This window comes from Dipteris shenzhenensis, chromosome 7 (genome assembly GCF_047967505.1).
Source record: "Dipteris shenzhenensis isolate YYH24624 ecotype China chromosome 7, Dip_SZ_1.0, whole genome shotgun sequence".
NCBI classification, from domain to species: Eukaryota; Viridiplantae; Streptophyta; class Polypodiopsida; order Gleicheniales; family Dipteridaceae; genus Dipteris; species Dipteris shenzhenensis.
The window spans coordinates 41,379,689-41,395,419 of record NC_141602.1 but is presented as its reverse complement, the minus strand read 5'-3'; the positions used below and the strand labels follow the sequence as shown (position 1 = coordinate 41,395,419).

The 15,731-nt window shown below is 44.9% G+C and overlaps 1 protein-coding gene across 1 annotated transcript; it reads left to right on the top strand.

Moving 5' to 3' along the window:
* Window positions 1–362: 362 nt before the first annotated feature.
* On the top strand, window positions 363–2,528 carry LOC147900357 (GTP cyclohydrolase I). The gene is made up of 2 exons (XM_087377550.1): window positions 363–907; window positions 1,036–2,528. The coding sequence occupies exons 1-2, from the start codon at window positions 559–561 to the stop codon at window positions 2,400–2,402; spliced, it is 1,716 nt and encodes a 571-aa protein (XP_087233676.1). The 5' UTR covers window positions 363–558; the 3' UTR covers window positions 2,403–2,528.
* Window positions 2,529–15,731: the final 13,203 nt, after the last annotated feature.

Sequence of the window (15,731 nt, the reverse complement as noted above, 5' to 3'; positions counted from 1 at the left end):
TGAGTAGCAACCACAATGGCACTTTCTGATATTAGATTTTGTATGCTTCGAATGATTCTTAATTGTATGCTTCCAATGATTCTTAATTGTAAGCTTCCAATGAACCTGAAAGGCATAGTTCCATATTAGTGAAGAGCGGGGCAGTACGCGCTGCATGCAGAGGTGTATGCTTTCAACGATTCTTACTGGTAAGCTTCCGGGGGTGTGAAGGGGAGGAGGATGTGGCAAGGGGATGCGAGTGGAATGGGGTGAGAATGTGTGGAAGGAAGGGAAGCTAGAAAGCTAAGTAAGAATAAAGAGCAAACAAGCAAGAGGAAGGCACTTTTGAGCTAAGGTATATTAGTTGGGAAGGGACTCTTTTCTGGTGATGTGGGTTTTTCTCTCTCTTGTGGGTCGTCTCTCCCACCACCACCCACCAGTTTCTCTCTCTTTCTGGGAGGGCTGTTTCTCTTCACCACCTACTATTCTCTCTCTTCCTCTAAGCCTGTTTTCTCCTCCCCAAGCTCCATGACAGGCATTGGATGACCTCCCCTCCCTCCCTTGCCTCCTCTCTCCCTCATGGGTCTCCTCAACGATGGCTGCCTCCTTCGTTGCATCCATGGATCTCATCCCTCCTCCCTCCCTTCCCTCCCCAATGGCTGCCATACCTCCTCCCTCACCTCAGCTCCACCACCTCCTCCTCCTCCCGATTGCTCTTTTCATCACCCCCAAAATGGCCTCGTCGATCACTCCATCGCTCTCTCCAATTCCTCCTCCTCGGATTTGGAAGAGCAGGACGTCGGCGCCGCCGCGGATATGGTCGAGGCCGTCAAATCCCTCCTCCACGGCTTGGGCGAGGATGTCAATCGCGTTGGCCTCCTCAGAACGCCTGTTCGTGTTGCCCACGCATTCGCCTTTGCCACCAAAGGTTCTTTTCCTTCTCTTCCCTTCACTATAAATGGTTCTAACGCCAGCTAAAAGCTCTCTACAGCTCTGAAATCCGACATTCCATTTTGCTGCAGAGCAATGATGTTTGAGTGCTTCGTTGTTGCCCAGGTTATGGTCAAGTGGCTGAGAACATCGTCGGGAGCGCATTGTTTCCTGAAGCTGGTGTGCAAGCAGGATTTGGGTGCGGGGGAGGCTTTGGTGGTATGGTTGTAGTTCGGAACATTGATCTTTTCTCGCTGTGCGAAGCCTGCCTTCTTCCTTTCAAGGTGTGTTGCCACGTGGCCTACATCTCTTCGGATCTTCAAGTAGTTGGACTCAGCAAACTTTCGCGTGTTGCGGATATGTTCGCCCGAAGGCTCCAGAACCCTCAAAGATTGGCGGAGGAAATTTCTCAAGGTCTAGCAAGCACTATTAGGCCTTTAGGAGTTGCGGTAGTTTTGCAGTGCTGGCATCTTCCCGTTCCGGGTGTCCACGATGATGAGAACTGTGCAAGGATATGTGGTGCTAAGGACACATTTTTACATTCGTCGTCTGCTTTTGCTGGAAAAGGCCAGTTTGACGATAGAAGCAGTGATTCTTGGACTGAATTCCTGGCGATATTGCAGTTAGAAGGCATTATTGTAGACAGGTCACTCAATGCTGAGTCTAATGGCTTACCTAAAAAGATCTGGTGCCCTTGTGCTCGATTTGATAAGGATGCCAATGGTGTAGATCCATTTGCCTCTGCGCTAACTTGTAATGGTTTTGGCGGAAGAGGTAACAATGAGAATGGCATGTTTCACAGTTCCTCGGTTTTATTTGCAGAATCAGAGGAGGAGGTTTCTGCTTTGGTCGTTGCTGTGGAGGCTATCCTTCATGCAGTGGGGGAAGATACCACGAAGGAGGAACTACGTCTGACCCCAAAGCGCTTCATAAGGTGGCTTTTGAATTTCAAGAGAGGAAATCATGAGGGCGATCATGCAGCTAAAACTTGTGATATGAATGGGACTTCAAACATGAATGGACACAGTTTCAAGCCACCTTTAAAAGGTGAATTTGCAGTCAGCATGCCATTGGACACAGTCTATGGAAATAGTTTCTTGTTTGAGCTTGATGCTCCATTTTGCTCCCTTTGCGAGCATCATCTTTTGCCATTTTATGGTAGAGCTCATGTTGGTTACTTTACAACAGAGACAGAAGAGGTAATTGATAGGTCAGCCATTTTGAGGATTGTTGAAGTTTCAAGTAGGAGACTTCAGGTTCAGGAACGGTTGACAAGGCAGATAGCTGAATCAATTATATGTAGGTATAATGTACGCAGCATTATGGTTGTCCTTGAAGCCAGCCATATTTGTATGGTTTCAAGGGGCGTTGAGAAATTAGGTAGCAGCACAGCCACTGTTGCTGTATTTGGACGTTTTGCAACAGAGGTCTCAGCCAAGGCAGCATTTTTAAACAAAATTGCAGGTAGATCTGTGAAAAGGACTTGTACTTAATCCACAAGTTGTCTCAGGCTCCTGATTTCCCTTTTTTCTGCATCCTCTAATGATTCTTTTGGCAGCAATCCACCTCACATTCTTTTCTCTTTAATATGATCACAGTTGTGATGTGGCAGTTCACTACACGAGTTATTTGCCACTCTTGAGAGTTACATGGTTCCTTTGAAAATTCCGCAGCTTGCAGGAAAGTTCTATCTCTGAAATTAAAGATAGCTTTGTGATAAGGCTCATCCTCAGGAATGGGTTGGGCTCTGCTCTAATTTGTCCTTATCGATGTGGCCCAATAATTCTTCTAGAAACTGTGCACCTCACATTCCCTTTTCTTAAATTTGATTGCAGTGGCAATATTATTCAAAACACATGAAGTGTTGCAGTTAAGAATTCGTGGTCTCTTGGACAACAGGCTCGTCTTTTTGTTGAATTGTGCAATTTGCTATTTTTCCTGAAATCAATATCACTGCAATGAAGGGAAGCTCACTTTTCTGTTATCCGCACAATGTGGTGATGACGTCAAACATACTTTCAGTGTGCATTGTAAGCTTCCTCTTTTGTGGGGATGGTAGTGATACTTTTAAACATCACTGTGGGAATGACATCAGTAACCTTTTTTCTGACGGTGGATTACCCTTAGAATAAATATACATTTCCAAATCGGCCAGGAACGCAGCAAATTTTATCAATTCCACAGATCCCTATTGTTAATGCAAGAGACTCTCTAGCCTTCTATTTCCATAGTCAACATAAGCATCATCCTCCTAGCTTTTCTATTCTTCCTTTTAAACTGCACCTTCCTCATTGTTCATGCCTTTGCAAAGTTTCAGCCTTCCTCATTACAAGTGTCGCTTGTTGGATTACCCCAGTACTTCACTGATCTGGTATTGAGTCACATATGGACAGCTGATTTTCCTGCAGACCACTTGGTGACAATGCTGTGTTTTGGTTTGAAAGGGAAGTATATGCTTTTGCTCTAAAATGCAGCATTAAAAAATTGTCTCCATAATATTGGACAGTCAGCAGACAGTGGACTCAGGTGTTGGAATTTTGAGCCAGGTGCCATTCTAGGAGCAACCTCAGCAAAAAAGGCAGCTAAAGGAGCTAGCAAATGGCAGCCTTGTGGACAAGCATCCCCACCAGCCCATGTGGTCATTCAATGGCCAATCTGGAGCAGGGTTGGTCAGACAGGTGACCCAGGGGTCTCTTCAGTCTGTCCCTCCCCCAGTATAGAGGAAGGTCGATCTATAAGGGGAGGTCCATCCAGCTACCTCTCCCGCAACCAACAGATTCTTCAGCAAGCCCCACAGCCATTAACAGGAGTAGCATCAACTCAGGAGGATAGCATACACAGAGAGGGCCTCTTCGTCGTCCTCGTGGATATTTTCTGTACTAGCTTTTACTCCTGAGTTTCAGATCATTAATGTTGTATACTCACTCTTTGGGGACTGAATGGCGTTAAAGGCGGCGGCAGTCCATACATCAGCTCTGCAGTTGAAATAGGGTCTCTTACAAATGAATGCCTAGTCTGGCTTTCTTTTCATATACATGGTTTTACACAAGGCAGTCATCCTTTGTTGCAATAGCCATGGATGTCAGAGTACCAAGTTAAGACAAGGGGTCTAAAGAAAGTGCCTTTGAGAGCCATTCATCCACTCAAACATGGAATGGACAAAACCAGTGGAGCCAAAGCTATTACAGATAGCACACCTTACCATGCCTCAAAATGCTGAAGTCCTGATTTATGCGACAAGCATGCCATGTCAGAAAATAGGACAGCACTTTAATGCTAGTCCTGCAGCATAGTCCTGCAGTCATCCTTTCTGGTGATAGCCATGGATGTCAGTGCCAGAGTTAATAAACAGAAGCGGTCTAGGAAAGTGTCTTTGACAGGGCCTGAATTACTATCAGCAACTGTGAGTCCACTCTTTGCAATAGAAGTGGCATGTACAGCAGCCTGTAAATAAAGCTCAAATAGATTTTGGGCGCATGTCTAGATATCCTTTGCGAGACCCAAAATCGCATTGCGATTGCCTAGGGCGTGGAATTTTATGTTTTGATCTGATCATTGACAACAGGTATAAGAAAGCAAGCAATGCCCTGGACTTCAGAGCAGTAGACGGAGAAGGCTGCCTTGAGGACTGACTGCACCCCAAGGGGGTTCCAACAAAATCCGACCAGGTCGGCCATGGTCAGCCAGGCAGTTGGCTCACCTAGTCTGCTCGCAGAGCAGACCTAGACAAGTTTTGTTGAGGGGCAGAGGGCCCTCGGGACTCCCCTGTGGCTATCTACAAAGCCACTTTGACGCTTCTCCTCAAGCATTCAAGCCTTCATAGGCATGCAGTCAGAGGAGAAGAGCGTCAGCAAAACTTTCTCCTGAGAAATCGTGGAGCTCAATAGTTTTATTTTTTTAGGTGTTGTCTGCTTTAAATCTGAATTCATCCCTTCTGCACAAGTTTGATTGAAAGCCTGGAGAGAGAGATACCAGACCTGAATTTGCTTCCTATGCATTTGCAGGTCAATGTCAATTGAATTCGGCATTTATGCTGACATCCCATGATTCAATACATCAATTGCAGAATTTGGGTAGCCTTAGATTCATTCATTCACCTCTAATTTTCGAAGGCTGATGGTCACGGAAAGGGACTAAAGGCCTTATGACATTGTGGTAGTTTTGTGGGAAATGGGCCAAGGTGGCATATCTTTTTCTCCACTAGTGCTGCAGGTATTGATCTTGGGTGCACATGACACAAAGCTATGCACAAAGACAAGGACACTCGAGATCTTGATCTAGCTATAACTTGTTTGTTTAGTTTTCTTGGTGGTTATAATTTCCAATGTCCAGCATTTAATGCAAGGTGGCATGTGGTTGTCCACCTTTTTTCCTTTTTTTCCATAAATTGGTAGACTCGAGTCTACCAATCTACTTAGAGATTCAATCTGAATCAAGTGGAAAATTTTCCTAATTGTAGGAAGAAAATTCACTGTTGAGTGTTTGGGTGGAGAAGTGGGACGTTGCTTGTAAGACGTAGGGGAGAGAGGTTTGCATTGTTTGTGCTTGAGAGTCTTGAATAATTATTGTTGTTTGCATTGTTTGCACATGAAAGGTAGAAGAGGAGAGAGAGAGAGAGGAGGGGGGGAGTGAGTGAGTGAGTGAGAGAGCGAGCGAGCGAGCTTGGAGCAAGTCAGCGAGAGACCGAGAAAGAGAGGGGGGGAGGGCAGATATAAGGGTGCAATAGCGGCAGCGGAAGGTTCAAGAGGCACCCAGACTAGAAGCTTGGATTACATTATCAACAAACATTTTGATATTTAACATGGGGAATTAGATTTTCCCATGAGAACGACTCTCCCCCTTTAGAAAATGGCAAGTAGGCTCTAAAGGTCCTTCCTTTAATACAGATGGCCCTTGACCCAAGTTAGAAACCACACCTCCTAGTCGTCTGTGTAGAATCCTAATCTCCAACCCAATCTAAACCACAATACCGATCCATGGATATACTTGGTTGATATATGATCCCATAATACCCATCCATGGATACTTGGTTGATATATGATCCCATAATTGCACATACCTTTGGGATATCCATGTGTTGTCATGTTGGCCTTCCATTGACTCACCCTTAACTTGGACGAGAACTAGCTTAGTTAAAATCTTCCTAAATTTCCCTATTTTTTAAAAAAATTCCTAAATTTTTTCTATTATTTTTTCTCCCTATTTTGTCTAATTTCCTTTTTTTAATATTTCTCTATGTTTCCTCTCTCTCTCTCTCTCTCTCTCTCTCTCTCTCTCTCTCTCTAACTTCCCCTTAGTTCTTCCAATTTTCCTATATTCTCCTCTCATTAATCACTCCTCTCTCTTTTTCCTAAAAGTTTAACTCTGTCAAACTTCTTCTCTCCCTAGTTTTCCTCTCTCTCTCTCCCTATTTTTTCCTAAGTTTTTCTTTTCCTCTTTTTTTCCTAATTTCTTTTATTTTATCCTAATTTTCTATTTTTTGCTAATTGTTCCCTATTTCTATTCTATTTTTTTCTTTTTTTTCTCTAATTTCTTCTAGATTAAATTTTTTTTTTTGCCATTCTCCCAATTTCTCCCCCTTTTTTCTTTAATTCTTATCCTAATTTTCTATTTCCCCCTACTTGTTCCCTATTTCTCCATATTGCTTCGTATTTTTCCTAATTCCTTCAAATCATTTCTATTTTCTCTAATTCTTCCCAAATTTTCCAACTTTCCCTTCTTTGAAATTCCTTCTTTAAAATTCTCTTTAATTTTCTTCTTTTTTAAAAATTTTTAATTTTTTTCCTTTGAATACCGTGGAAATTCCTTTAAGCTTCTCTTTCTTATAAATTCTCTTTCCCTCATGCTCTAAATCTTAAAATTACATTTATTGCTCTAATCCTTAATTTCTCCCCTCCTCCTTTACATTCACACACCTAAATACACTAAGTTTTACTGCTTTACATAACCATTTATTTACTTTTCCTTAAACTCGCCTCACCCCAAGTATTTTTACACTTAAAGCATAATATTAAAAATGAGCTTTATAAGTCTAGAGCATGAGCAACTATTTTTATTGTGATCCCGAATGAAGGTGGGAAAATAGCAGGAAATTAGGTGGGAAATTGGAGGAAAAACAGGGGAAATTAATGGGAAGATAGAATAGTATTGTGCATTTTGGGATTAACACCATGATGGGAAATCATTCAAGATGGTAGATTGGCATTGGTTACCTAGTGGATCAATGAATGTTGTAACTCTTTTGTAGATAGCATTACATATTGTGTAAAAATGGTAAGTGAATGAAGGTGGGAAAATAGCGGGAAATTAGGTGGGAAATTGGAGGAAAAACATGGGAAATTAATGGGAAGTTGATGCATTCCCTCATCCTTGGAATCTTCCTCGATTGGAATGATTTCCTCTTTGCCGATTCTGATGTTGCTGAGGATGATACTGATGCTGGTTCTAACTTTGATGATGATTTTGTTGTTGATGATGACCACGTCTGTGGAATGATCTGCCTCTACTTCTGTTTGAAGCTGTGAATGCTTGATCATTAGAATGACCTTTGCATGCATGAATGGTCTAAGTCTTGAACTCTTCACCAAGTAAGACTAACTGAAGGTCTTCCAGTGTCGGAATTTGCAAGTTGATTGTTGTAGTCTCTGATCCGGAGTACGTAAGCATGACCGGTTTTGCTGCTGTTACGAAAACTTTAGTTGATATGGTTTCTCAGTGTGAGAATCCTGGAAGTGTTCTTGGACTCATAGAGAGTTGCGAACAAATCCCATGCTTCTTTTGATGTCTTGACACAAAGTGTCGTGAAAAATCACTGTCTGAATTAACTGCAAAATACTGACTATGGCAAGTGAAATCTGAACTATCGGTGAAGGTAGAACTACAATATATAATATGATATGAATTACAAGGCTTGTGGCAAATGATGCCAGGAATAGCCGAGGCTTTACAAGGCTGAAATAAAGTGCACAATGGTGTGTGTGAAATCAAATAATGTGCTATCTACCCACTGATCAATCGACAATGGCTCTGAACACTCTAAAGTCTGCTCACTAAACTGATGAATGGCAACTTGGAGAAATTTAAAGCGTCTCCTCTATGGCGATCTAGTCTACTCTGATCTAGATCTATACAAACCATCAATCGATGAAAGAATAGCAAATAATTTCTTTCTTTGGTTCTTTATATGTGCTGGGTCAGATGCGCCGATGTAGAGGCTGATGTGCGCATAAGAAGTGGATTTGACGGTGAGGCTCAAAAGTGAGTGATACTTGTGCCAAAATATGTACGTGATGTGACGAACGTGTAGAGCATGAAAAATTGATTGTTTCACCTTTTTGTAGCACCCTCAAATTCCTCCTGGATCAAGAGATAGAGCTTGATCTAGGTGGAGGGACAAAAAAAGAGTGAAAAATGCGCTTAGTGATGTGGCAGGGTGAGTCACATGTAAATTGTGCTTGTGAAGAGGTGTGCCTATGAAGCCCTCTACTGAGTGGTCACATGCCAAATGAAGATTGTGCTTGTGGAGAGACAAGGGTGCCCAGCTGTCTCACTAATGAGGTGTCACTGCTGAGGTGGTTACTGGGCCTACTAAGGTGGCAGGTGACTGGGTCTACTAATGTGGCAATGCACAAGGGCTAATGACATGGCAAGCGGGTGTGTTGATGTGGATAGATAAGATGCCACATGGCACCATGGCCAGCTATGATGATGTGGTGCCAACGTGGACCTAGTGATGTGCACAGCAAATGATGTGGTACGAGTGCCAATGGTGCTGACGTGGATGGATAAGGCTAATGTGGCAGTAGGTTGCCACGTTTCAGTTTAGTGACCCAAGGCTGTGTGTAGTAACCCTGAGGATAGGGTCGCCAGAGGAGGGCGACCGGAATCTTTTGAAGATTCTATTGATTCTGCTGACGGAGGTTCACGGTCGACGATGCTTGGAGGTCGGCCGTAGTTCAAGCGGCGTTGTTGGAGTCGATGGCCTTGGAGCTCTTTGCATGAAGAGCTGGCTGGCGTCGGCGTTGAAGCGGGCACTTCTGTAGAGGAGCCTGCGGCTATGGAGTTGAGTAGCTATGGAGCCGCTAGGAGTCGAGGCTCTGCTGTGAGCTTTGGAGCGGCTGCTGTCGGCTATGGAGCCGTTGGGACGAGCTTCAGTGCTGAGTATGGCGCTTGGGCGCTATGTTTGTTGCATGCAGAGGGAGGCCGCGAAGGCCTTTGAGTAGTTGAAGGGGCCGATAAACTAGTTGGTAGGTAGTTGAGTTCCCAGCAGGAGCGCGACTGGTAAAGATGCTTGTTTGTGAGATTAAGGGAGCTATGGAGCATGGCGACTATGGAGCCGCTGGGATGTTTGGAGTCAGCCGGCCATGAGTCGGTTGTTATGAAGGGTGGAGTCAGCTTGCAGAGAGTTGATTGAGGTCACGGCGGCTGGTCATTGTTGAGCTAAGTCTTCGTGTTTGGAGCAGCGTTGACGAGTCGTCTGCTGCTGGTTGTTGAAGACTATGGCGTCGGTTGGCCAAAGTCTTGTAGGTGTCGGCTTCAACCGAAGGCAGCTACGTTGGAGTGCTAGCTAGAGAGGCATTGGAGCGCTCAGGTCAGTGGTGGGCTTGGAGGCGCCATCTTTGATGGAGGCAGTGCTCGCTTTGGAGTTGGCTCTTCGTAGCTTGAGCGCTGTTGCCTCAAAGGCGCCGACTACTCGTTAATCGATGGAAAGGCGAGCAATAGACAAAACCTTTGGTCATCGGATTTGTGCATAGAGCTCAAGGCCGAGCTGTAGACTATGGAGGAGCTTTTGGTGGTGTTGTAGGAGCCGCTATATGGCTCTCTCTCAAATGACTTCTCACAACTATCTTTTCATTCTCTGAGATACATATCCTCTCTTTCAAAGAAATGAGACCTCTCTCTATCTCTTACTGAATAAAGAAGAACTCAAACTAGATCTCTCTTTCTCTTAAGAAGAAGAAGCAAATCTCTCAAAGCGGAATGAACAAAAGCTTCTCAAAAGAATCCTCTCACAATATACGGATGGAAATTCTCTCACATGAACGGAATTTCTATCACTCAATATTGGAAATCTTTCATCAACGGAATGAAAGATGAACACTTAATCTCTCGATCACACTCTCACACTCTCACAAAAAAGATGGTGCCTCAGTGGAAGGGACAACCATGCTCTGATATCATGACAAAATATGAAGAGGGGAGAGCAGAAGAATGGAGATGAGGAGAGAGGGTGGTACAACTAGAGAGCACACCACAAATGACTAACTGTACACTAGATTTAGTTGAAAATGTATGCACATATGATCACATGATGTTGAGCGTGATCTCTCAACAAGTAATGCAACCACAACCTTTCCTATCAGCAGAGCTAGATCTATTTTCAAAGTTTTGGGGTACATAACATTTTGGAGCATAAAGGTCTTGTATTTGCTTAAGAATTTTCCTTCAAACACACCATTCTTTTTTGTACTATCCAATGGTCTAAGTTCTCCGCTAGGTATTGGGCACATATCCTAAAGATGGTGTGGTACTAGAGGATTCTCCAACCAATTCTATAATCTTAGTTTTTTTGTCTTCAAGAAGGTTGCTGTCATACAAAGTTCTTTTGACAGGAATCCTATTGGTGGGAGATGCTTTCAAGGCAGGTGGGGCACAACAACTTAGCAAGGATGCAACACCATGTAACAAAGTAGGGCTTGTATGGTCAACAACAATAGAAGAGGATTCGTTTGAAATGCATAGGGTCTTCTTGTCCAAAGTACAAGGAGGGGACTTGATTATGTCATCTACTGGAAATAAGGACAAGAAATCAGATATTGTAGCAATGAGAACTTAACACATGAATCAATACCACATGCCAGACCTACTTTTAAAATTCAATTCAAGTCTCTCCAAATTTAAATCTTTAAGTCAAGAGATATAGTAAATATAGCTACCAAGTCTAAAATTTCAGATTGCTAAATATTTCTGAGCTAATCCTAGATCGCAAATATAAGCAGATCTTACAAACTTATATGCTATTGCTAATGAATATGTCAACAAAAAATACAGCATTATTCATCAAAATTGACAACACCAAAGGAAGTTGAAGCAATATCACTCTCCAAGTTCATTTTTTAAAGTATACTCAATTCTATGGTATAATTTCCCTGCCACAGATCTGGATTTTTAAAAAGTCCACTATAACAATAGAATATATATAACGGCGTCTATGGTACATGAAAGCTAATTTTTAAAATTTATAAGAATAGATTTAATCGAATAGCATCTATAATACACCCCCACCAAAAATATATTCTAAAAAATGCAGCAAAGATTCTTATAATTTTGAAGATTAGAAATAAGGTGGAAAAGAAAGTACAACACCATGCAATATCGCCTTGTCTGTTTCAGCAATTGTGGGAGATGAATGCATCTCTTGTTCTATTAAACAAACAAAACATGTCAAGGAAAGAAGAAGACACATATAAAGAATACTTTTGCCATGCTCTTATAAATTCTACTACAAAATGCATAGCCCGAACTCTACCTCACACAATATAATGCAATAAAAACATGTATTTTTATCCTATACCTATAGTTAAATGCGATACTTAAAAAATACATTTGTTAGAATATAGGACGACATAAGAAAATATTACCAGGGTCTAAAAGACAATAGTTACATTCTCCTAAATCCCACAGCAAAGCATGACTTCTCGTACGTATATTTACAATAGGCAGTTATAAAGAAATCCCTCTTCTACTGCTAGATACATCATTAGCTATTCCTTATTAGAACCCCTCAATAGCAGACTAGACACCCTTAATATCCCATGCATCAGTCATTTGTTACACCACACATGCCTCAAAATAAAAAATGAACCACTCTATATTTGAGCCAAAAATAGAATTGCACCCCTCAATAGCATACTAGAAACCCCTAATATCCCATGTTTTAGTCATCCGTTGCACCACATAAGCCTCAAAATCAAAATTAAACCACTCTACATCTGAGCCCTTCCTCCCCCCCTTGCATTGCGCTACCACCCCCCCCCGCCCCTTTCCTCCCCCTTCCCCACCCTTGTGCCACGTTGCCACCCCCCCCTTCCCCTCCCTCCTCTCCTCCTTACTTCCCCGCCCCCCCTCACATTGCGCTGCCACACCCTCGCCCTCCTCCCTCCCCTTCCCCGTCCTGCGCCACACTGCCACCCCCCCCTTCCTCCTCCTTTCCTCCCCTCCCTTGCCATTCTCTCCCCACTCTACCACCTCTCCTCCCCCTGCATCCTCGTACATCTCCATCCCTCCCTCTTTCCTCCCCCGCCTCTGCCCCATTCCTCCCTCCCTTGCCTCTGCCACTTCCTTTCCCCCGCCTTTTGGAGCTTTCATAGTTTGTTGGTGCGGTATGGCGGCCATAAGTCCGGAACCGGTGGCCCAGACGGACCCCCCCCTCCTTCAGCCTACCGCATAACACTGATAGAGCATCAGGTCTCCTTGGTGAAGCAGGCCGCCACTGACTTTTCCCAGATGTCCATTTATGGGAGAGTCATTGGATACGCCCCTTCACGAGCAGACATCAGGGACTGGTTGTAGTCCACCCTTTACCTTGAGGACAGCCACATTGAGGAGGTCGCACTCATGGGACATGGTATCTTCTAGCTCAAGCTCTCCTCAGCACAAGCTGCGAGCGATATGGTTAGACGGTCCCCTACCTCTGTGGGTGGGAAAATCATCCTTATGGTCCCATGGTATAGGGGTTTCAGTGTAGCGGACTTCGATGCCCGCTTCCGCATTCCCCGCCATCCAGTTACCCTCATCTTCCTAGGCCTCGCAAAAGAGCTTCGCCCAATCATCAAGGACTTGGGGGCGCACTTTGGTTGGCTCATGCAGGACACCTTCGTTGATGCGACGGCAGCCCAAGGGGTGCCACGTGTCAAAGTGGTAGTCCTAGATCCACAGAGTATCCCCTCGAAGTTCGAGATTGAGACGGACACAAGTGTAGTGACGCAGCGCATTATGGTCACTGGTCGCCCAGGTCAGTGTTTGAGATGCCACAGCTTCGAGCACCAGGCGCGCTCTTGCCCTCACTTCACAAGGACAGAATCTCAGATGGCCCCCATCCAGGCAACTTAGGATCCCCTCCGCCAGGCATCGACACCCCCTCCTGAAGGGGAAGGCTAGACTGAGGTCGAAAGGAAACGAAAAGGAAACAAAACAGTAACAAAAAAGTCTCCCCCATTCTCCCCCAGACAGAGGGCGGTCTTGGCATCATAGATCCATAACTGCAGAGTCAAGCATTACTTGGCAAGTTAGTCATCCGCGGTCTGACCCCAGGAGGGCAGACGTGGAAGCTCTTGCTTCAGCATGGTCTCAACACATGCATCCCCTAGAGAGGGGGCGATTGGCAGCTGTCTATCCCGTGGATTTTCACTTCAGCCCCGCTGACTCAGCCCCGTTCCCCCTTCCTCCACGGCCTCGTCTTGGTCTGGAGGAAGTTGCAGCACATCCTCTCTCAGGTTCCTCCCAGCTTCCAAGAGGAGCTAGACAGACAGCCCCTGATTTGGAGCAGCCAGGTGAGATGATACAGGTCGCCAGCTTGGAGAGAGATCCCATATCCCATGGGCGCTCTGGGCGCGTGGGCCTACGCGCTCGCTCTGGGTTTGGAGGGACGTCTATAGCCAGTTGGGCCTAGGCGAGCTGGCAGCAGTAGTAGGTACGGCACGTGGGATCTAGGCTCAGCAAGCAGAGATCGATGCTGCCGTTCTTGTAGGTTGGAGGATTCCAGTGATCACGAGACAGCTCTTCCCAGGAGATGAGAGGTGGCTAGGGCAGTTCACACCCCACGACATTCCTTTGGTGGTTGCAGGCCTTTTCTCGGACTCCTCGATCCACTTCTTCGCCGATGGTAGCCGTCTCTAGAGCAGAGAGGCCGTGATCGACCCCCAGCTTCCCTGGCAGCGCCTTCACATCATAGGGCTGCAAGGGAAAGCGTGGCATATAGACCCCCTGATTGTTCAGGACCAGGACTGGAGACTCAGGATTTGGGAGGGTGGCTCCTTGGCAGAGGTGGAGTGGGACCCAGGGGAGTGGCGTTGGCCACCACTGGAGACCTCAGAGAACCCTACCTCCTTCTTCTCATACAGTGCGTGTACCAGTAGGTGTGCTCTTGGGGCTCTCCAGCGTAGGCTATCCACCCAGGCACATAGTTGGTATGCCCAAGGGATATCTCTAGTTTTTCTTCGTACATTTTGGAAGACTCTTTGGGCAAGTTGGCGGCCGAGGAAGATCTCTTATTTTCTTTGGATGGTGGTCCACAAGGGGCTACCAGTTGGGAGATGGTTGAGGCAGATGGGGCAGGAGGGGCTTTCAGGAGGAGTCCCTGAAGCACTGCCTTTGGAGCTGCTCGCATGCTCACACAGTGTGGAAGGGAGTCATGGGGATTTTAGTGAGGGCTGCACCCCGGACCGGTCACTTGGGGAGCCATTTGCTGGTGCAGCACCAAGATGGGACATCACTTGGCTTATGAGTTCTGTCGGTAGGATCTAGTTTTCTTCATCACACAAGCCACCTGGGCATACATGGATAGCTTCCCTTGGCATCTGATAGAGACAGATGCAGGAGCGATGACTCGGCACCGAGTTTGGGAGATCATAGGGAGTATTGTAGGCTGGCATATCTGGACTTCCAGATGTGCGCAGACCCTAGGAGATCAGGTTTCCTATGCTACCCAAACCCTAGCGGACATCTGGAGCATGATCATTCACATGCTCAAGGGTCAGTGGGATCAGATTCAGGGGGAGACCCGGGCAGGGAAGGAGAAGCGACGGCGCTTCCTTCGCGACTGGGACCATCAAGAGCTGTTCTTCCAGCACTCTGCTCAGAGTCTTCAGTGGCATTACTCCCCCCCATCGTGGCTGTTTGTCCACACTCAGATGATTATGCCCTGAGAGGCTTGTAATTATTTTGTTACCACAGGCTGTATCCATTTTGTGATTATAGCCCGCTGGCCTTTAGGCCTTCTTGTACTCTCGTTTTCAAGCAATATAACTAGCACTACTTTTTGCGCTAAGGTAGAATTGTTAGTAAAGGCCTCATCACAATTAACAAACATATTAATGTAGGAGACTTAAAAAATGTGACGTTTAAAAGGCATGTGTGTAAACTTCAACAAAGAAAGATATATAAAGTCAACAAGAAAAAGAAAGATCTTCGTTAACTACAGTGGGGAAAATCTTTTTAAAAAAATCAAAAACCCGCTCATATGTAACTAAAACCAGCAACAATAGACTAAGTCTCATTTACATTATGATGAAAATCTCTCAAGTATGTAACAAATCCAAAAGGAAAAGCACCTTTCACATCAACATTTTGATGTCCGATGAGAGGTCAAAGGAAAGTACTCTTCTCATACAAGAACTCCTTAGAAATGCACAATTCGCATACATTGTATGCTACGTTTATAGCTTGGAGGAAAGAGAGCCCAAATACTGAGCACCTGGCACCAAGGTTTTGTAGAATAGAGATAGGATTTGCAAAAAATATCCAACCTTAACTCATTTGAGATGTTGCTCAGATGCTGCTAGTCATAGATGGCACTTCTTCTTTAAAACATCATCAAATGAAGGCCTTGCAAACTGCATCCACCACCACACCATGCAATGACAAAAAGATCTCCTCCACAAATGTTGTGATTCCCTCCTCACCTGCAACCCATAATCACACCATAGAACGTCATTCTTTCACATGCAATCAAAACTTCTCGAGCAGAATTGCCACTCCAGAGATAGTGAAGGCTTTCACATGCAATCAAAACTTGTCGAGCAAAACTGCTGCTCTAGAGATAG